Source organism: Clupea harengus, chromosome 26, assembly GCF_900700415.2.
Source record: "Clupea harengus chromosome 26, Ch_v2.0.2, whole genome shotgun sequence".
Taxonomy (NCBI): Eukaryota; Metazoa; Chordata; class Actinopteri; order Clupeiformes; family Clupeidae; genus Clupea; species Clupea harengus.
The window spans coordinates 10,579,176-10,602,013 of NC_045177.1; the positions used below are offsets into that span (position 1 = coordinate 10,579,176).

The 22,838-nt window shown below is 46.5% G+C and overlaps 2 protein-coding genes across 3 annotated transcripts; both read left to right on the forward strand.

The window, feature by feature from the left end:
- Positions 1 to 342: 342 nt before the first annotated feature.
- On the forward strand, positions 343 to 3,871 carry nfil3-3 (nuclear factor, interleukin 3 regulated, member 3). 2 transcript variants are annotated; one of them, XM_012831201.3, is made up of 2 exons: positions 343 to 619; positions 1,628 to 3,871. In XM_012831201.3, the coding sequence occupies exon 2, from the start codon at positions 1,713 to 1,715 to the stop codon at positions 2,997 to 2,999; it is 1,287 nt and encodes a 428-aa protein (XP_012686655.2). In that variant the 5' UTR covers positions 343 to 619; positions 1,628 to 1,712; the 3' UTR covers positions 3,000 to 3,871. The 2 variants fall into 2 exon arrangements, with proteins under 2 accessions (XP_012686655.2, XP_012686653.2); XM_012831199.2 differs by having other exon boundaries at positions 344 to 502.
- A 2,105-nt stretch (positions 3,872 to 5,976) lies between these two features.
- Positions 5,977 to 16,278, forward strand: nfil3-5 (nuclear factor, interleukin 3 regulated, member 5). Its single transcript, XM_012831196.3, has 2 exons — positions 5,977 to 6,599; positions 12,145 to 16,278. The coding sequence occupies exon 2, from the start codon at positions 12,675 to 12,677 to the stop codon at positions 14,424 to 14,426; it is 1,752 nt and encodes a 583-aa protein (XP_012686650.2). The 5' UTR covers positions 5,977 to 6,599; positions 12,145 to 12,674; the 3' UTR covers positions 14,427 to 16,278.
- The last annotated feature ends 6,560 nt before the right edge of the window (positions 16,279 to 22,838 follow it).

Consider the following 22,838-nt stretch of genomic DNA (forward strand, 5'->3'; position numbering starts at 1 on the left):
GAGATTGTGTTTTCGGACACATGAAAATGTTAATAGGCTTTTAACTGACTTCTCATCTCCATGTAGACTACTGTAACTTTTTAGACAACGGAACAATGAATTAATACGTGTCCACACGCGTTGTAATCAGAAAGGCATTAACGTTCATTTAAAATGAGCGTGCATTTGTAGAGAGTTTGTAATCAACATTCTCATATCACAAAAGTGCACGCAGATTTCATGCAGAAGGTTGTTTCGGGTGAAATAATTCGTGACGCAATAACTGAAAACGGATTGGAGCTTTGCCAGGACTAGGTGGTGCTTTTGAACTGGGAGGCGGGCTCAAACAGCGCTTCTCGTTCAAACCCAGTTCACATGAGGTGAGTGTGCGACCCCAACTGAACCTGCCGGAAGAAGAAACAAATAGGCTGGCGATGAGATTTAGCTCCCGTCCGAGCAGAAACCAGCACGATCGCTTTGAGAGAGCAGCTGGCGGCGGTCGACACACATCGTGAACTTTTGGGTTAGTCTATATTTTAAATCTATACTTTTGCTTGATGCGCAACAGTTTAAAACTAGTATACTGACGCTGAGATAACATCATAACGAGGCAAGCTATAAAGGCAAACGATCTATTCAGGTAAGAGAGGTTTTGTTACAGCCTATTAGAACACCTTTAAAATACGAGCCACTGTAAACGTTATTTTGTTTAATTAGTGACAAAAGGTGAGGAAGGTTGGGGGTGCCTAATTATTAGGCTGGTAATCAAGCTAAGGTTAGTTGTAGCAAACTATAAAAATAAAATAGAAATGCTTCAAAATAAGCACGTTAGTATACACTTGTTTCATTTCCAAATATGGCTTTGAAATGTTTCGTGGGACAACTTGTATTGATACTGTCGCCTACATAAGCTGGTTTTTAATCATACAATTGCCTTTACTCCAGACGCTTTACCAGGTTACTGTTTTGAATGTAACGTACAGATAATGGCACAACACGATTTGTTTTGAATTACCGAATGTGGTGCGCTGCCAGTTCACACACAAGCCACCTGCTGCTGCCAACGCGCGAGCGTCCAATTGCTGTCAGTAGAAGTGCTGATGCAAGCGGCGGCGCTCGCGCCCTCTCTCTCACATCTCTCACACAGGAGACACTAAATAACAAGTCTGAATTGAATTAAGCATTCACTCGTCTAGTTCTCAACCGCTGTTTTTTTTTTTGTTTAATCCGGTTGCATTTAGCTTCAAATCTTACTTTTAGATCTAAGAAAATGACGGTGTCCGGACTTGTATGGCCTCATATCGGGTTATGGGCATGCCAATCTACCTCACATTGGCAGCCTCAAACGTCTCCACAGTTATACGTCACTTGTTGTCTCTTTAATGAAAATATCTCAGAGAAAAAAAAAAAGAATTACAAAAGTTTCGTACTTTTTCTTTCTCTGGAAGTAATCTTATCATTAAGATCAAAGACGGTTTCTTTATATTAATTCTGATATTTCTTCCCAGTCCTCATTATGCGAATAGACAGCCAAAAGATACGAATCAGTTGCATAACATTATGTTGCTATCTTACATAAGCTTTATAGGCTTCACAAATCTTTGTGACCAATTCTTTGCCTCACTGTCTTTTCACTTTTTGTCGCTAGGTGGAGGTATTATCCCATTGAACAAAGTTCAACGAAAGCCTCAGGATCCTTTCATTCTCCACCACAAAAAGAGGTTGCAGCCTCCATGAGTATGACAGGGACTGGACCACAGGTGATACCCCCAGGGATGGGAGACCAGGGTGGTGTGCTCCGAGAGATTGGAGGAAACTGCTCCTCTCCTCCGAACAGAGGGATGCTGGAACCAGCTGGGGACGAGTTGGGAACCTTGTCCTTCACAGACGAGGCCGTGTCCATCCTCACCTCCAGCAGCATGCTGGTCCGTTCCTTGCTGGGCCGCACTTCCGGGCTGAAGCGAGCCAAAGAGAGCCCGAGCAACAGCAGCCTGCGGCGCCAGCGCGAGTTCATCCCGGACGAGAGGAAAGACGACAGCTACTGGGACAAGCGCAAGAAGAACAACGAGGCGGCGAAGCGCTCGCGCGAGAAGCGCCGCGTCAACGACATGGTGCTGGAGAACCGAATCATGGCGCTGCTGGAGGAGAACGCGCGGCTGCGGGCCGAGCTTCTCGCGCTCAAGTTCCGCTTTGGCCTGGTGAAGGACCCTTGTGACATGTCCATCATGCCTCTCTCAGGTGCCCCCTGTGGGCAAGTTTGCACACCTGCCCCCCCACGCTACTACCATCACTACCCCACTGCTCAGCAGCAGCAGCACCCCCACAGCCTGCCCCCTCAGCATGGGGGTACGTACTGCATGCGAGGGGGCCGCGACAGCAGCAGTGTCTCTCAGGACTCCGGCTTCTCCACCCCTGGCAGCTCCACTATTGGCAGCCCTGTGCTATTTGACCACGGCTCGGCCGACATGAGCAAGGTGTCGCCTCGCGTTGTCGGAGAGGAGCAGCAGGGTTACGAGCCGCAGCCCTGTCCCATGGGGTCTGACGGAGACGTGTTGGGTGGGGGCCACTGCGTCAGCGAGCCGGGGCGGAGAGGAGACTACGGCGAGGAGGTCATGAAGTGCCTGCCGCACAAACTGCGCTTCAAGACGCCAGTCACCAGCGAGAACCTGGAGACAACCGTGCAGGGGGACACCTGGCACAGCTCCTCGCCGGCCACGCACAGGGACCCCAGCAGGGAGCAGTCAAGTGGTCAGTCAAGTGGTCAGTCAAGTGGTCAGTACAGCTACGGTTCATCCGAGGCACACGTAGCTTGGCAGCACCAGCAGCATCATCATCAACCCCGGGAGCAGCCTCAGCTGGGCCTCTCCCCCAGCGGGTACCACCCCGCACCCCCGCAGCGCCAGGCAGACTCCCAGCCGCCGGATAACAGCGCCCTGCGCTCGCAGCTCTGCTCCCTCGCCGAGGAGGTGGCCCAGCTGAAGAAGCTCCTCTCCCAGCAGCTGCGCTCCAGGCTCGTCTGAAGGGCTGCCTGCCGTCGCCGTCGGGGGGGGCCCGGGGCCAGCCTACCTCACAACCACAGAGAGCACCTCAGGATGGTATCAGAAAAAAGACAGGAAATGAGATCGTTTCATTTGAAGACGACGCCCTTCCTGTCCGCGGCCATGCTCAAACATGTTCACTGTGAACTCTTACTGTGTTTCAATTCATCCTCTGCCCTATAGCATCTGTAGCTGTAATGCTCATACACTGTCACGTTGGAAAACAAACGTGCTGGGCACTGTTACTGTTGCACTATGTTGGCTCTCTCCGTCTTGGCCTCTGCCACTATGATTTTACTCACTGTAACTGGGCATCCAATGAAACACTTTTACCCTTGTGTTGCCACCAACATCAAACCAAAGTGTGCCTTACCAATTCTGTACATGAAAAAAAAATAACATCAGTTTATTTATAAGAAGTGTTTTCTTTCTAAGTCCTCTTTGAGACATATTTTGTTCTTTGTCAGCAAGCCCAGAGAGGTGCATATTACTTTGCTTTTCATTTTTTTCAAATCCATATCAGTTTACTCTTTGTGCATGGACCTCATCAATATGTTAAAAAAAAAGCTCGAGATCTAAATCTCAGCTGAACAGGTTAGTTTGAAACACTGTACTCTTCTCACACACATACTGTTGAATCCACAGCAACATCATTTTCTTGATCAGCTTTTTGTGGAGCATAGCTTGGAGACAAGCCACCTCACTCTGCTGAACAAAGCATCCCAGGATGTCTGCACTGTTTTGTCAATTCTGTAGTTTTTTCTATATATTTAACACATACTGTAAATAGTAATACGGTTTCATGTGACGTTTTTGTTCTAAATAAATGTTGGTTGTCCTTTTTTAATTACCAATCTGTGTCTCTTTATGAAGTCAATATGTTACAGTAAGTAATTGCAAAAATCGTGGCCTTGATTTCAAGCATCACATGGAATGGATTCTAATACACAGTGGCAAACAGGATGTAAATGTAAATGTAATGTAAATGTAAATGTAAATGTATAAACTCATTGATGACATGCATAGTGAAATTACTGATTACCCATTAATGACATGCACCAGCCTTGACTTTCCTTGAAAAGAACCAGCCTTGACTTTCTAATTGTGACTGCCATACTGATTTTTAGAAACAAACTAGTCTATTTACCTTGGGATGCGTGTAGTAGCCTACTGCATCACTGTGGAAGAAATTAGTTCTATTATAACATTAAATAATCGTATCTTCATCAGTTTAACAAAGGAAACCCTTGCTCTCAGCAGCTAAGTGGTTTTTACTCCCAGGATGTCTACCATTGAGCAAGGAGACCCACTCACAGCAGTCAGCATTTCAGGAGCTATTTTAAGCTGCAAGTGGAAGGTTATTGATTCACGGGCTTACTGCTGCCGATGAAGGAAAATGTTTCAGCTTGGGTCAGAGACGAAGAGAGGACAACTTAAAAACAGTGCAACCTCTTGTTACTGTCTTATTTTCTCTGTGTGCAATGTGGCATGATGCATGTTTCACCACAATTTAACCTTTGTCCAAAAAAGCACTTTTGCGATAGCGACTCCTAAACACTAGAGGGCGGTGAAACTCTGTACATTATTGAGCCTCCTTTCTCCAGAGGACAAACGATGGGTGGAGTGATTTTATGTTTATCACTATATTCCTTTTTAAGTGTATCTAGTATATATTTCTGTACATTTTGCATCATTCACAACAAACATCAAATTCATCTAACGTCCCTGACAGTCCCTTAAAAATGTGCATCATTTAGATAAAATTAAGAAAGCAAAAATAAACATCACATCAGATTTCAGAATGGACTAAAAGCATCCGGACAGCCACATTCCTCCGGCAAAGTGTGTGGTTTCCTCTGTACCTAAACATGAACCCTAATGCAGGGCCTGCCCAAACATCTCAGTGGCTGCCTTCACTCCTGTTAGTGTGATAATCCATGTTAAATAAACACACATTGGGTCCTTTGTCTCCCCCACTACCCCATTTCCACCCCCATCTCTCTGAAGGGAGTGGGGGGCAGTTGCTAGGCAGGCAGCACAACGGTTGCCTAGGGAACCCTTGCAGATGCAGACAGGGGAGGGAGTGTTTGGGGGAAATGGGAAGGGGGAAGGGTGGCCAAGTTCAAGGCCAAGGCTTTCAATCTGCGCTATGTCCATCAGCACAGAGACAAAGAGGGAAGGAGAGAGAGAGACAGAGAGAGAGAGACAGGGTGTGTGTGTGTGTGTGTGTGTGTATGTGTGTGTGTGTGTGTGTGTGTGTGTGTGTGCTGTGTGTGTGTGCTGTGTGTGTGTCTGTCTGTGTCTGTGTCTGTGTCTGTGAGTTTGTGTGCGCGATGGTGTACTTCTCATTTTCCCTCCACCTCTCACATCACTGCCATTGTTTTGTTTAGGATTTGGCCTTCCACTAAAGGCTTCTTCTTGTGTAACAGGAAACCATGGCTGTGTAAGAAAATGAGTATTCACAGCCTTGAGTGCCATCACGTGACAGATCAGTATGAACCCACTGACAGTAGAAAATACATCCAGTCTCTGAATGGCTCAGAATGGGGTCTGACTACCACCGCATGGGGTACAACTAAAGCTAGCGCCCTCTGTGTGATGTCTGAGAGAGCCAAGGGACTCTCTGTCCTTGACTTGGGTGATATTTTTGCTCAAGGTCAAAACTGCATATGCTATCAAAATATAGAAATAAAACATAAATGTAGCATTTTCAAGGAAACTGAAATTAAATAGGGGGATTTCCTTGTATTGAGTCACTGTATGATGTAATGTCCCTGAACATTGTGTCTACTTTATTGGTGTCTAATCAGTAAATATTGTATTCCTGCATGTTGTTTGTCTCAACGGGCTACTCTCAAATGCTAGTCTGGTGGTTGAAGGGAATAGGAAGGTCTGATGTAATGCCAAATATTGTGTAACCAATTACACAAAAACAAGACGTTCCCTCCCACCTACGCCAATCGTGTATCATCTACATACATGTCAGTAGGTAGCCTACGTAACCTACTCGCCAAAGCGATATTACCTGTTCGCGATTTTATGTTTAGGTTCAACTCATACAAGCTCCATTTAGTTCCGTGCTCCAGTAGAAAATGTCCTAGTAGCCTACCCTATGTCTGGGGCTGACGTAACATTAATACCTACAACTCCCCAACTCCGTCTCTCCTCCTCTCCTCTGCTCTACCTCCTCATCTCACTTCAGCAGGGAGGGGTAAGAAGACGAACGGTGGGGGCAAACTGAGAGCGCGCGGAGAGAGAACAAAAAACGTGACGAGGCACCTAAAGCTCTCTGTTATGCAACTACTGACCTACTAACACACATTCAACGACCGAGAGATAGAGGGTAGGACACGGGAGCAAGTCTCCGACATAACACGAGGACTCAAACCAAAAGTGGGAGACACGACTAGCGCTACAGCCAGCATCATTGACTGAGCCGGTGAGAGAGGAACACGGCAGCGTGTAACATTTCCAGCCAAACCTGACCAGAGAAGCCGAATGAGATCGGAGGAAATACGAATTTAAACTCTTGAAACAAATCTTCTTGGAGGATTTTCTTTGGAATCTGCTATTTACGTCCAGGTTAGTATTTACATTATTGATGAAATTACGATCCATTGTGCTTGCAGGATCTGATCCTTTCATACCGGCTATAATGCCTATTAGGTGAAAAATCGCATCACCTTGCGGCGCACACAGACATGCGAGCGTGTCTAGGTTATTGTTCATTTGGCAACTGACCTCAGACAGGAGAATTTTGCGTAGCGTGTCTTATGTCAGCAAACGCGTTTCTCATACACACTAACGAAATCATGGAAAATGTGGACTAATAGTCGTTGCTTGTTGGTTTGATGATATGTAGTTATACCGTGTTTCATTGAGTGATGTTGAATCTTGGCAAATCGCTGTACACACATTGTCAAGGCGAGGCGTTTTTCCCCCCACATTTCAGCCGCGTTTTCCGGCGGGTGGTGGTAGAATTCCTTACGAAATCTAAAACGTTTTGGGGGGTTGGGGTCCCCTGACGGTTGATGGTCGTAGGATGAAGTTAAGTCCATATTTGGAAAGGAACCTGTTCTTTGAACATCTCCAATTGCATTAGTAGTCCACCTCATGTCTGATAGTCTATCGACCCATATTAAGTTACCTAATTGCTTCAGGCTTATAACCGTTGTAAAACGTATGTACCGGTAACCTAGTTTTAAATAATCACAGTACTGCAAGACTAATTCAAACGTTTTATATAATATTATTTAGGGTACGTGTACCTATTGTTGCTAACTACCTTACAGTTTTTGAGAAGTTTTGCATTAACAACCGTTTACTATGGGACATTGTGGGAGTATGGCCAGCCCTGAAGGCAGGGAGTTTTGTGTTATGTTGCAAGTCAAACAACTGGACAAATTCCATGGGTTTCCTTGAGACACTTGTCCGGCTTGTCACGTGGAGCCCCTTTCTGTAGACGTTAACTACAGTGGTTAGGAAACCTTCTGTAACAGCACGACTCCCTGTGATTTGCACTTTACCATGTTGTCCCCACCACACATAAGTTCTCTTTAAAGTTTTATATAATATTGTTGTAGTCGAAGCTCCGTTGTAATTTCTGTGCATTTGACAAACTATATCTGGCAAAAAAAAAAACACCACACAACTGACCTTCTGCGTCAATGTTTCTTTTCTTTGTCCCCTAAACGTGGTGAGGTTTCAGAGCCATTCACCCTCAAAGTTGAAATGTTTTACATTCTCTATTTCACATCTTTTCACGTGGGGCATAGAAAACTTGGGTGCGGTAGGTGGTGAGTCACGATGGGTTTGCGTTTGAACCCAGCGGAGTTAAGGGGAATCGAAGAACACAAGTTCACTACACGGACTTCTATGAAATCATAGGACGGATCTATGAGGATCTGGAGTGTCCTATTGCTTTAAGCAAGGCTATGTTTGGCTTAATTTAGACAGTCCTTTGCCCTTCAAAGATAAACTCTATAAGGAGATTAATATGTTGAAATACATATTAAATAGTTAAATACATAATTAAATAGTGACGGAATATGTGAAGAAGATAATATTATGAATATATTGTACATAGCTTTGGGAATGCAATTTCCAAGCAAAGTAAGCAACATTTTAAATACGCTTCTTCATAGTTTTTATTCCAATGTATTCCAATAGCAAGTAGCCTTCATGTGATTAATTAATTAATTTCCTGCACAAAACTATTTAACATCAAATGGGACGTGGAATAAGAGTTTAAAAGTGTTATGCAGTTTTCAAGTGGATAGTATTAGCTGAGATGTTGCCAAGGGTTGCATAATAAACATGATACTGTTGTGGAGATGATGCATGCAGCTATTTGAGACCTAAAATCAACTCCAGCTATTTGCCTGGAGGGGGGTAAGCTTAGGGGGGTAGGGGGGTGGTGCTGAGGGGGAAAGAAGTAAGCTCTGCTTGTCTGAAAATGTAGGTCAAATCACTAATAAGCACCATGAGGTATTAGGCAAGAGTTTAAGCATCTCTCACAGTTGTCACTCCCGTGAAATATATTATAGCAAAGATTACTAACCCGTTTTAGTTTATGCCTTGATCTCATGACACATCAGCAATTGGAATAAATTGAGATAGCAGGGTAAAGAAGAGTAGTGTGCGCAGAGTTCCTCGTATGTATTTGCTAAGGTTAACAAACTCCATTTGAGAATAACTTGCCACTCCTAGCGTGAGCATGCCAGGAATGTGAACAAGCTTTTTTGACTAACTTCATCCAGTCAGAGGAGGTATAGCAGAGCCACTTTAATCAAAGTCATACAGTCTGGTGAGTCTACAACTGTATTTGATAAATATGGGCGAATTAGGTTCGACAGTATAGACTCCTTGTTATAGTGTGCACTGTTGATTTTGATGCTCGGGGATGTGCTGACAATTAGGTTTCACTCCAGACACATTTCTTTGCATGAGCGTCAGTGGTAATAAGAGACACAATTGAACCTTGTTTGACCTGAGTAGAGGCCTAAATTAATTTTGTGGAAACATATGGCCTTACTTGGCCCGTAGAAAGGTTACACCCTGCGGTCCTTGCCATGTGACTGGCCAAACACATGTTCAATGGTTTCTGTTTGTGTATACTGACAGAGAACTGAGCGCTACTTTCACTCGACCCGAGCCCCGTTTCCCTGAATTGTGGTCCCTCTTTCTGTGAAGATGAAGAGGTTGTGGAATAGAGGAGTTCAGCATTGCCACGTGGTGGGGCTGGCTTGCATTTCACCGACCAAGCATTACACTGTGGGAAGATAGAACAAACAGCATACGTCTGCAGCTCCAATTGACTGCGTCACCTGATAGTCCACAGATACTTAAATACATCTGTCCATCAGGCACTGGGGGGGGAGTTTAAAGTGTTCGGTTAACCCGAGAGAAGTCTTAAACCAAACGTTGGCTATTGCACCAGAATTTGTGCTTTCTAATGACCCAATATACCCGAGGGGTGAGAGAGTGAGTCATCTGGATTAAAAGGATGTTGAGGTCCAAAGATGTTGAGGTCTAAAGCCTGTGAATTGTAATCGTTTGGTGTTACACAACAGTGAACTTGGCCTCATGGCCAGTCACAGTAACACACAATGTGCTGGAGCCTCTCAGACACTGCAGTGTCTCTGGCTCACAGCTTGAATTGGGCAATGAGGTGACGTAAGCTAGTTACACACTACCCTCACAGACACCAACACTAACTGTTTAACGGATGCCCTTATCGTAGGTTTGTTTATCACAGCATACTACTGGAATAAAACAGAGCGTTTGTTTGTGTTCAGGGATTAATGGGCGGTATGATTCACCGCCCTGTATAATCCGATATCTCTCGCTGACGTTTTCCGTCTTTGAATTTTTTTCCTCTAGCACTGCAGTGCTGGTAAAATTCCTCCCCTCTCCACCAATTGAAAACCTCCACTCATCCCCAACCCCCTCCCTCTGTCTTTTGCACATCCTCCCTCCCTACTGCTCTCTCCCTCCCTCTCTCTCTCTCTCTCTCTCTCTATTTTTAGAGCGCACACTAATTCTCTCTCTACCTTGCCCGCTCCCTCTGTTGCAGTCACACTGACCCATTTTTCAGCGCAGCGTCAAGACTGAGTGCTGTGTTTACTGTGCAATCCCATTTTCTGGGTCAGTGGGACATAGTACCATACTTTCTCTCTCTCTCTTATTCCCTTCTTTTTCTCCATCATGCTTCTGTTTCTTTGGCGCCGTGGAAACGGGCGTCAAGCACATCCCTTTGTTTCCCACATCTCTGGTGCTGCGTGTGTAAAGCCGTCCCCTTGTGTTGTGGATTGGTAAAAATAAACAGGCACAAACAACAAAAATAGCTTCAATAGGGGATTTGTGATTTGAAGACTGGCGATGAGACAGGAAGCTCTTTGCCATGCTTGCTTATGTTACTAAAAGGCTTTCAGAGCATGGGAATAAAACCCATTCTTCCCAGTTCCCCCCCCGTCCTGTGGAAGCACAATCGGCACAGAAAGGATGGCTTTGTTATAGTCAGAATAGGCTGAATTAGAAAGGCAGCACAGACGCACCATGGCTGTCTGTGAGGTTATGTAACTCTCTGTCGCACACATACACTCACGCCGAGAAAAATTCATAGGGGTTGGAGCACATGGTCATGGATAAGGAATTGTTCGTTTTGGTGTTAATTTACTAGGTAAATGTTTCATGTTAGTGCAAAAAATGGCTCTATTTTTGGACCTGTCAGCATTCCTATGTATTTTCATTAGATAATATTACTGTTGCCGGAGACACCATTTCCTTTGTGTAGACGTAGGTCCTAGGTGTGTATTGTTCACAGGGGGAAAATCCCCCTCATCCAGTGATTTGAAGGGGGGATTTAGTTTAATCACACAAAATGCTATTAATGTTGTCTTGTGCACTTAGTTGTTGTCTTTGTCTCACTAATATGGATTTATATTGTTTTCGATATTAATTAAGTCTTTGTGACAAAATGGAGAGCAGGCAAATGTGTAAGATCTGGTTAAGGTTACACATTGTTCAGTAAGTCATAAATGACAATCATGTTTCAAGTTTCAAAACATGTTCCCTTTGTATAGTAATTACAGAATAAATGATAGAAAAGAAAAAACAATGAAATAAAGAGTGAACAGGGTTGTTTTGTTTGAACCATGGAAAGGCAGGAATGCTGCCAGATAGACAGGAGATGTGAGCCGCCGATACAGAGGTGGTTGTGTAAGACCTCTCTGACATAACAAGATGGACTACTTGGCTTCAGCTACAGAGTGCTCAGGAGGACTTGGACTTAAATCACACACAGGAAAAAAAAAAAATCTGAGACAGCCCAGCCTGCTTCCTATCCAAAAGGGCAGTGTAAATTAAAGTCCATATATTACAACAGAGTGGAGAGAGCTATTACCTGACACAGAAACCACTATTTGAAGTGGGCAATACTTTAATGTGATAGGTTGGGGGGGGGTATTCAGTTTTTGTGGCGGGGAAAAGATGGCATGGGTTGGCGTAGGTGGCACTAAGAGTGGCAGAAACACAGGGATGCCCTGCTGTCCTCTACCCTCTGTTCCGTCCCTCTCCTTCCAACTCTGCAGCTCCGGCGAGCGGTCAGGTGCTCCTGGTTATGTGACAGTGCAGTGTCTTACACAAGAGTGGTGCAGCACGGCACATTCCCCTGCCCTCCCTCTCGCACTCGCTCCCTCGCTCGCTCCCTCGCTCTCCCTTGCTTACGTGGTTGACCTATATGGCTCTATATAAGCCCCTGTGCCTGAATGAGAAGTGAAACACGCAGTACTCCTCTTACGTCAACAACCAATTGTCTGAACTACCTCTTCGTAGTTTAGGTCAGAGCATGATTATTTATTGTATAAGCAGTTATTTGTTATTATAAGACAGCAGTTTATGTTCTGTTTTAGTATTGATGACGTAGTAGTAGTATGTATCTCATGGGACAGGTTTTATGGTATTATAACTTCAACTGTGTACTGTAACACCAGGCTTACATAGTATTTGTTTTACCATGTAACTCATACTTGCTACCAGTGAAGTTCTGTGGGTGTCCTTGTTGAGTGTCAAGCCATCAGCATAATTTCTTATAATAACAAAATTGTCTCCTTTTTTGTTTTCACAGACTTATTCCCTGTGATTGAGCGGGTGGTGTAGCCCTTGGAGACTGTTAAGCTGTGGAAAAATCCTCATCCAGACACAGTGACCTACTTCCTGTTAAAGACACCTGAAGCCTTAGGTCACAGCCTCGACTGCACGTCTCTGAAGATTTGCGAACAAACAAAAACCTGTTTCAGCAAGAGTCTAGGAATTCCTGCAGACTGATTTGACACAGTTGTGCGGTGGGAAAACGGAAGAGGTTTCACACCAGCGCACCCTGAGGGGAGAAGACCTTTGTTTTCAAAGCTTGAACTCTAAAGATTTGTTAAATGAAGGAGGTTTATGTTGAATTCCACCTCTTCCTCATCTTTTTGTCCAATTTTGACACTTGAGGGATCTGGGAGCTAAACCCAAACCAAAGAAACCAAGAGGAACACTTATATCAACAAGGTTCCTCCCCAGAGGAACATAGGGACCTCCTCAAAAGTCATTGAGTGATCCTACCTTGAAGAAAATAATACCTACCAAACTGGCCTGACTTGGAAGACGTCAAAAATGGAAAGCCTGAATCTTCTCGTCGCGAACCCGAACACCGATTTGGAAACGGCGTCAAACTTCAGTGATTGTGAAACGTCATCCCAAACCACCCCGGGCCGGCGCATGTCCAAATCCAAACTGAGCATGTCCTGCCGGAGAAAGCGTGAGTTCATCTCCGACGAGAAAAAAGACGCGTCCTACTGGGAGAAACGGCGCAAGAACAACGAGGCGGCGAAACGCTCCCGGGAGAAGCGGCGTCTCAACGACATGGTGCTGGAGAACCGAGTGATGGCCCTCAACGAGGAGAACGTGCGCCTGAAGACGGAACTCCTGCAGCTGAAGCTGCGCTTCGGCCTCATCAGCACGGCCTCCTACATGGAAAAGACCCAGCAGATGAGCAGTGGGGCAGGAGCAGCCAATGGCGGCACATCCACGGGCGATAGCACCCCTTCTACCAAGCCCTACTTCTCCAGCAGCGGCTACTCCAGTGCCTCACAAGTCATGATGAACTCGGATTCCTCCGAAGCAGAGCAGTCCAGCCGAGGGGATCGCCAAGTCCTCAAGTACTCCCCACGCGGCTCCCTGTCCGACATGTCCGACGGATCATCTCGCGACAGCCCGGAGCCAGTCGACTACGAAGTCAAGCACGAGAGCGCGGGCATGGACATCAGCAGACTTGAGGCCAGCGTCATTAACGGGATGTTCAATGGCCACCACAGCCTACACCATCACCATCTTCAGGAAATGGAGCAACAGGACACTATGGGCAGCCTCTCTTCCCAGTCCACCACGGCCCAGAGGAGTGTCATTCTGTACCGGTCCAGCAGTGGCTCCTACTCTGCGGACGGTCAGAGGGCCGAAGAAATGGAACAGCTGCCAGAGCCACAGCTCAATGGCCCTCAGATTAGGGCCAACCCAGAGAGCTTGGAAACCATCACTGAGGTGGCCAAACAACTCGCGAGAAAGACTTTGGACTCTCCGCCCTATGAGTACGGCAGTGGCCAGATGGACGGGATCTCAGAGCAGGGGCCACAGGCACATCACCAGCAGGCGAGCGGTGCTCAAGGTCGGTGTGGGAATGAAAGCCAAGATCTCAACCCAAACACCTTTGCTCCCAACCTTCTCCCCAGCAGTGAGGAGGGCAAGGCCCACCTTTACCACTGCCAACAATCCTACCTCAATAACCTGGACGAAGAGCCACCAGTATTAACGTACGAAGGGGGCCCAAGAACCGAGGCGTTCTACCCTGAGAACTCCTCGGGCAAAGACACTTCTTCCAGTGACGGAGACCCACGGAGCTCGGACAGAGAAGGCTCCACGGATGACGAGTCTCCTTCCTCCTCCTCCTCCGATACAGGTGGTTACCAGTGCCTGACGACAGCCCACCAGTCTACACTCTCCCCCACCGGCTCTACAGCAGCGAGCCAAAACTGGGAGATTCAGTCTCTGCCTCACAAGCTGCGACTCAAGTACAGAGCGTTGTCCAACGGTGGTGCGCCGGCTCAAGTGGACTTCTTTTCCGGCACTCATCCCACCCACACCACAGCTTCGTCACCCAGCCCCGCCCTGCCCCAGCACCCTTATCTGGCCCTCGCCCAACTCAGCCAACAGCAAGGCCCAGCCACCAGCAGCAGCAGCAACAACGAGGCAGAAATGGGGTCTCTAGAGAGGGCGAGCAGCTCTCCCGCTCAAGAAGCAGAGGAGAGAGGGAAGGACAGTGGGAAGAAGACCTCTGGTGGACGAGGAGGAAAGAACCAGAGGCATGAGTGAAAGAGGAGGACTCTTGGACTGTCACTGGTAGCTTCCTGCTACTATAGACTGGAGTCTCAACCAGTCCACACACATAACCAATGTATAATAGTCCATCACTCATCCTCCCACAGCAGAGGGTAGACATTATTGAATAGTTCCTGGTTTGTGACTTTGGATGTGGTTTTGTGTCTGGTACACTGCGTCACGTTTGGTCCAGACCCTATGGTTCTCTCTTTCTCACAGAGAAGTTCAATAGCACTTATTGGGTCAGACAAGGTATGCTCGTTAAGAGGAGCGGAACGCTTTCAGTTCAATCGGAGATTCAATGTGTCGAAAGCTCAAAGCTGAAAAGGACGAATCAACTCGTAGTCTGCAGCGATGACCTGTGACCTGCAGGACTTCTGTTGAATCTCGGATGAACTCTAAAAACTGCTATGGTCACAGCTGTCTCAACAGACAGACACTTAACATTTCTCAATGAGCATCTTGGGGGACCAAGTTCCCAACAACGAGTTCCATTCTTCACAAAAAAAAACATCTCTTCCATTTCTGTTTTACTTTCCCCCTCAACCCCCATCCCTTTGGACATTTTACAAGCACTTGGATTGTATATTACTGTGACATATGAATTTTCAAATATTTAAATATATTTTTAATGAAAAAAAAACAAAAATTACCAAAAAAAGAAGAAACAAAGGAGAAACGGAAAGGGAGCAGAGATTAAAAGGTTGTCCATTCGTCTGTGCTGGAACTCTTGTATAGTCCTAACCTGTTTAATGTTCAATTTAATGCTTCCAGTTTCTTTTTTTGAAGTTCATTTTTTCAACACATACACACAGGTTTTTACAAGGTATTAGAATGTGTCCATGTTCTGCGTTGTCTGGCCAGATATAGGACATACCAAACTGATTAGATGCTCAACTGCTCCAGACGCAGATTTGAATTTGCTTAGTCACCATTGACAAGATAAGCATATGTATATGAATAAGTACATGAATTAAAAGCCTGAACATCTGCCAATCTTCTTCCACGCGAAGACACACTTGACACTGATTCGCGGGGGTGATTCTTCACAGTTTTGGATTTGGCTGTAGATACAGAAATATGGCCTGTGTCAAAACATATCATGATGAGATCAGGTTTCCGAAAACCTTGATACTACCTCAGTAGAGCAGAGTGCTGGCGGGGCAGAGGGTACTCAAGTGTCTTAGTGTCTCACGCATGGCATGGAGTTTGACTGTCCATGACCACCAAATTTGATTGGTCCTGATTTATTCTATGGCTGTTTTGTAATACCATGGTTACATATTCGTACAAATGTATGTTATCTGGTGTTTGCCATTATTGACCATCGGGTCACTTACTCTTTTAATTCTCAAAAGGTGCCTCTCTGTCTGGTGGACAACTGACACCTCTGCGTAGCGCCCCTAGTCCCACTGTAGTGTTTGTCACATCGGGATGCTAAATGCTAATCCTGCACTGTATAATTCGGTTTGTACAATCTGTGTTTAAATGTTTCGCTTTCAGGTGCCTGCCACTGGCCATTGTGTATAAATGTAAAGTTTTCTCTCTTGGATGATGTTATAAGGTTTATTTTATTCTATTGTTATTATTATTATTATTTTATATTTCATATTACACCATTATTATTTTTGTTAATGTATTTTCTGTCTCTTTGTCTTTATCCTCCACCTATCTCTAGAATGTGATTCTTTATGTATGTACACCCCCAGCCCCAAGCCCCCCAATGTACACCAGTGTACTCCGATGTAATGTGTGTTTGCCGAGTTTCAAGAAAAAAGGAAAAGTTCAAAATGAAAGATGGGTGACAAAAAAAAGAAAATGAAAAATAAAATACTGAATTTCTCAATCACTGTGACATGGATTTCTTTCATACGCATATCCCCGTGATGTAACATGTGCATCCTTACGTGACAAAAACTCACTGCACTGCGACTCCCCAAGCAGCACTAAATAAGGAACACTCCAACTTTAACATTAGCGACAGCCATCAGGCTCAGAAGTCACTCAGTGCGCTCAAAAGAGTTTCCTCCCCGTGGCCTCATAATGGCCGAGCCCTGTCGGCGTCTCCTGGCATGCAGGATTAATTGAAATATGAGGACCATCAGAATGACACATGGGTACACAGTATCCCAGCAGGGCTCCGGAGTCTTCCGTCCCTGACATAACACTGCCCTACTTACCCACATCAGACAAACAGCCCCGGAGCATGAATGAGGGCATACGTACTCTGCACACTCACTTCACTTTTTTTGATTATAATCTCGAGTGGGCCGGCAGCCAAAACAGAACCGATGTTTTTTTTTAGATGTCCGCCGTTACGTCCTGCTTTCAGAGACGCGGTGTACTAGAACTATTCAGACTGTGCAGGGGACATCTTTAAACATGGTGTACGGGAACAACACCTCCCTCATAATGAAATCACAGGCCCGTCAGAGAGGAACGGGGTGCTCCGGCACATAAGCTTGTGAACATGTCGGTGTAATAAATACCACAGGCAGTGAGTGAGGGGGGAAACGGGAAACATTTAAAAATGTGCCAACTACATTTCACAAGGCTTTGGATTCCCAAACGAATCATACCACAGCGCAGTGGCCATGTTACATAACCACCACTGACTAACTGAGGGGGGAAAAGAAACAAAGGTAACATCGTGTGCAGAGAGACCGGGGGTCAGGTTCTTTCGGTTTAGATTAATTATTAACTACATTTAGCCCTTTTGAAAGTGTAACTTAGACACTAGATATGCAACACCTCGGTGAGGGAGGGCTCTTATGTCATTTTAGTTTTTTCATTTTTATGCTACAGTGTGCACGCTATTTCACAGTGTGTTTCTGTTACACTAGCACATACTTCACAAGTAGGATTGATTAAATGATAAAAAAAAAGCTACTTGAACTGAGATCAGTTCACGTCAGTCATGTCAGCATGTTTTCATTGTCAATGGTGCAGCTATTCTCTCTGAGCAGCATGTGAGAATAGGAACAAAGAGCTGCCTGTTGTTGCCGCTGCCTGTAGCAGGAAGAAAACGCCGCATGTTAGCATGCGAAGTGTGGCTATGGCTGCAGTGCCAGTTGCCGTGGCACCCAGAACAATGGCAAGGTGAGATTCAGTGACAGCCGCAGTGCTTCCTAAGCTTCACCGCCCCCCCCCCACACACACACACACACAAACACACACACACCTCTCTCTTCCTCTCTCCCTCTCCTTTTCATACTTTGTCCATCCGTTTGGATCATACAGAAGCTTGCAAATAGCAGGTCAGGGGAAAAGTAGGTCAGTGCGGAGGGGAGGAGAGGATGAGGAGAGGCGAAGAGTGAGGGGTAGAGGAGAAGGGAGGGGTGGAGGGGGTATGTGCGTCACAAATCTGCCACTGCAGACAAACGCAGGCATATGCTGCTGTAGTCACGCTCAGGTTAGCCTGCCATCCATCCTGCAGCCTGAGAGAGAGAGAGAGACTCCGTGGCGTGAGACGTACAAGAACAGGATCAAATGAACTAAAAAGGTGCTTCAAAGACACTCAAATACATTCCAGTGCATTTACATAATACTATATTATTATAATAATATAATAAGATTATATAATATATCATACAAATGAAGATACAGAAGATTCTATGTTAAGCACTTTGAGCTGCATTCTTTTGCATGAAAGGTGCTATATAAATAAAGTTTATTATTATTATTATTATTATTATTATTATATATACCTTTATTGTGGGGGACAAAGGGGGTCTGTTGTGGTTAAAGCAACCACACCTACAAGTTTTCCTATTCCAAACCTGCCTATTGGTGGAGAACACTGCTATGATATAACTGATGTTTCCTGCATTCCTTGGAAGTCACCCCATCCTCGGTGTGTTTATGTCCTAGCGCTGCCAGTGATGTAACACTAAACAAGATACACAATCTGCACAGGCAGAAAAACAGGCTGCCTTGCTCAGTCTCCCCTGACTGACTGTGGGCTTTCGTCTTACAGACGTTATGTTTCAAACTCCACAGAAAAAAACAAACACAACGCCAATTTCACTGCACTTTCCGTCTCCATCCCAGTGATCAAAGCCAACAACATGCTTTCATGTCTCTCCATTTGCTTTCCAAACAGGCTTGTTAGCCTTCACCCCGCGACCACCGGCTCCTGTCTGTGATCACTAAAAGCCGTGGCCGAGGCCAGCGCATTGCCGGGTGTTATTCGTGAGGGGCTCGCAGTAATACAGAGGGGCTGTTGAGACGAGATGGCAGCCAGCGCAGAGCAGAGCAAAGCAGCCCCAGCACCAGGCTTCCTGATCAACAACACGCCGCCTGGGTTATGTAACCATGCTGCTGTGAATGTAGGTCAGCGAAGGGAGCCAGCAAACCGGGGAGGGAGCAGATGCGAGACAGTAGTGTGTGTGTGTGTGTGTGTGTGAGTATGAGTGAGTGAGTGAAAGAGAGAGAGAGAGAGTGAGTGTGAGTGTGAGTGTGAGTGAGAGAGAGAGAGAGAGAGATGGAGACTGTGTCATAACAGGGTGAGTGTATGAGTTATGCAGGAGGAGTTTTGAATGAGAGGGACACTAATACCAATCTGAACAGTCGGTGCCCTGTCTTGTACGCCGTTCTCCTTTCCCAAAAGGCTCCGGCTTGTTCTCCGTGTTCTAGACGTACTGTTCCCTGTTCTGGACGTACGGTTCCCTGGTCCACGGTGTTGGTTTCACAAACACAATGGACGGCTGCGCTCCAAAACCTGAAGCAACTCCTTGAGTCACAGTTTATCACAGAACAACACCACAGTAATACCCCTAACCGTCTGGAAAAGAGAAGTCGATCTCAGTAATGCAGATAAGCCTGTTGATATATTACTGAGAGAGACGGTCAAGAGGACAGAACATTCAGAAACACTTTTGAGGTCTTGTTGCAGAGATGAGGTAACCGACCCCGTAATAAGAAGATATTAACGCCCTTAGCAACGCAAAAAAAAAAACTAACACCAGGCTTGCAAGTGAAAAGGTAGACTCCTTAGTTAGCTTCTAAAGTAATTCAAATCCTTATGCAAATGATTTTCAACGGACACTAAAGTACCAACCCTGAATGGCGTGTGTAAAGTGACCCACATTTAAACCCCTTCACATGCAGAGGCACAGACAGGGGGGTGGGGGTTAAAGCGGAGTTCTTATGTAACGGTAGGAGACTCACTCACTCACCACTCAAGCAGAGTTGTTATGTAAGGGTAGGAGAGTCACTCACTCATAACTCAAGCGGAGTTCTTATGTAAGTGTAGAAGACTCACTCACTCATAACTCAAGCGGAGTTCTTATGTAACGGTAGAAGACTCACTCACTCATAACTCAAGCGGAGTTGTTTTGTAAGGGTAGAAGAGTCACTCACTCATAACTCAAGCGGAGTTCTTATGTAAGTGTAGAAGACTCACTCACTTCTGGTTATTGCCACAACTTAAAATAAGGATGTAACTGAAAAGGTGTCTGGCCAAGTTATAGAAAGTACACAGCTTTCAGATATAAGAGCAGCACTGCTGCTGATTTTCAAAAAATGACTTAAAAAAAAACTCAAAATAATTCATGTAGATTTGCTAACTACCATTTGCTTTCTCATGTATTAACTTCTAATTACTAATAACAACCTCAACATTCAATTGGCATATGACAACAAATGTGAACTGAATCAAGTGGTCCACTGTGAGGGAAAGGTTTGGGTCTGAATGGAAGTGTGTGGTGCATGCATACGCTCCAGAGGAGTAAAACTCATGTCGAATCTGAGCACACCCAGAGGACAAGGAAATGTGAAGGAGAAAACGACTGCCTGCATTCTTGCTCACTTACACACACACACACACACACACGACACACACATGGCACACACACACACAGAGAGACATTATATATCATATACACACACCCATAATCAGATCTTTAATGTACTGTGTCTGGAAATCCGATATTCGACAAGCGGCGGTTGGACAGACATCAGGTTTGCCTTTTCTGCGCTGCAGGTTTTGTCCTGATGGGGCCGCCTGGCCTGACTGCTGGCCTGACTGCTGGCCTGAGGAAGCAGCACTCAACTGGAGAACTGGAGCTGTCTGTCCCGCTCTACTGACTGGGTCATCCGCAGCCTTGGCCCCTCGCACTCACAAAATGAGGTCAATCTGAGACAGAGGGTACTGGGTGTGTGTGTGTGTGTGTGTGTGTGTGTGTGTGTGTGTGTGTGTGTGTGTGTGGGGTGGGTGTGTGTGTGTGTGTGTGGGGTGTGTGTGTGTGTGGGGTGTGTGTGTGGGGTGTGTGTGTGGGGTGTGTGTGTGTGTGTGTGTGTGTGTGTGGGGGTGTGTGTGTGTGTGTGTGTGGGGGGGGTGTGTGTGTGTGTGTGGGGTGTGTGTGTGGGGTGTGTGTGTGTGGGGTGTGTGTGTGTGTGTGTGTGTTGGCGGGGGGGGGGGGCAAAGAGATACCAAAGAGGGAGAAAAAGAACAGATATGGAGGACACAGGCAGAGCGTGGTGGCCATGAACATCAGGGGGGGGGGGGGGGGCAGGGTTGTGTGTGTGGGGTGTGTGTGTGTGTGTGTGTGTGTGTGTGTGTGGGGTGTGTGTGTGTGTGTGTGTGTGTGCGAGGTGGCCATGAACAGCAGGGGGGCGGGGGGGAGAGAGACAGGGTCGTGCTGGAGGGGCAGAAGCCATGTCTGAGTAACGCCCTGCCGCTCAGACCGAACCTCACCACCTCACCACAGCGCCCAGTGAGATCAGCCCAGAAGTATGCAGCCTGGCATCTCTGATCCCATGAGAGAGAGAGAGAGAGAGAGAGCGAGAGAGAGAGAGAGAGAGTGCCCATGGGTCACAGGAGGCATGCTTCAGACCGTCAGGCTCTCAAACCCTCACCTCCGTTGCCTACGGAGAACACCAGAGAGAGACAGAGACAAAGCTGCAGAAGGTAAAATGGCGTTCCAGCGCCTGAGGCTTGTTAATATTATGGGCTGAACCTGAAGGGAGTGAGTGTGAATGTAATTTGTAGGGGGTGGGGTGGGGTGGGGATCATAGGCATGGCAGAATGTAGGTCAGTCCAACCCCTTGCCTCACCCAGACGCCCACACAACTCTGTGGCAAAGAGCCTGCTCTCTCTCACTCTCTGTCTCTCTCTGTCTCTCTCTCTCTCTCAATCTAGCTCTCTCTTTCTCTCTCTCTCCTCAAAACATTTCATAACCTCTTTCTTCCTCTGACTCTCTTTCTTTCTTTCATACTCGCTCTCTTTGTCTTTCTCCCCCTTTCTCCCTCCCTCTCTCGCTCCCTCTCTCTTTCTGTCTTGGCAAACGAGTCCAGTCCAGACCTCCATAACACCCTTCTCATATATCAAACCTGTGGGCTGGAACTGTAAAGGTTCCATCACTGTTTGACAGAGGTAGTGCGCTCTTGGCCGTTTGTTTGCCCAGAGAGCGGCCTTAGTCCCCCACCCCCGCCCGCACCCCCGCCCTCACCCCCACCCCACTCCCAAACCCTTTCCTCATGTTTAAGAGGTCTAGCCGTGCCCAGGAGAGGGAATTCCATATAAAGCCATTCTCCAAGTTTGGGAAAGCTTTAAGCTCAACGGGGAATGTTTCCCCCAGTCAGGCTGTTGCCCCATTTATTGTGCGTCTTACTCAGAGCATGACTGCCTGATGCGTCGGAGGAATGTGGACCTGGTGAATGATGAGATGTGGGGCAAAAACAAGGGGTGGGGGGTGGTGTGGGGGTTGGCGGTGTTCTTCCAGGAGAGAGAAGGCTCTTAGGGCGTGGGGGGGGGGAGGAGAGGAGCTCTGTGTGTGTGGCCAACGGAATGCGTTTCCCATTCATTGGATTTCAACACACAGTCTGTTGACCAGTAATGTAAGCTGAGGAGCTTGTGATGCCTTCACATACCACAAGTGCCTAACGGTCACATCTGAGACCTGCACAAACACACACTGGACACACTGATCTGAGACCTGCACAAACACACACTGGACACACTGATCTGAGACCTGCACAAACACACACTGGACACACTGATCTGAGACCTGCACAAACACACACTGGACACACTGATCTGAGACCTGCACAAAAGACACCGGCCACACTGATCTGATACCTGCACAAAAGACACCGGCCACACTGATCTGATACCTGCACAAACACACACTGGCCACACTGATCTGATACCTGCACAAACACACACTGGACACACTGATCTGAGACCTGCACAAACACACACTGGACACACTGATCTGAGACCTGCACAAACACACACTGGACACACTGATCTGAGACCTGCACAAACAGACACTGGACACACTGATCTGAGACCTGCACAAAAGACACCGGCCACACTGATCTGATACCTGCACAAACACACACTGGCCACACTGATCTGAGACCTGCACAAACAGACACGGGACACACTGATCTGAGACAGAC

Coding starts and splice junctions, on each gene's coding strand:
- nfil3-5 (XM_012831196.3), top strand. CDS start 12,675: ATGGAAAGCCTGAATCTTCTCGTCGCGAACCCGAACACCGATTTGGAA.
- nfil3-3 (XM_012831201.3), top strand. CDS start 1,713: ATGAGTATGACAGGGACTGGACCACAGGTGATACCCCCAGGGATGGGA.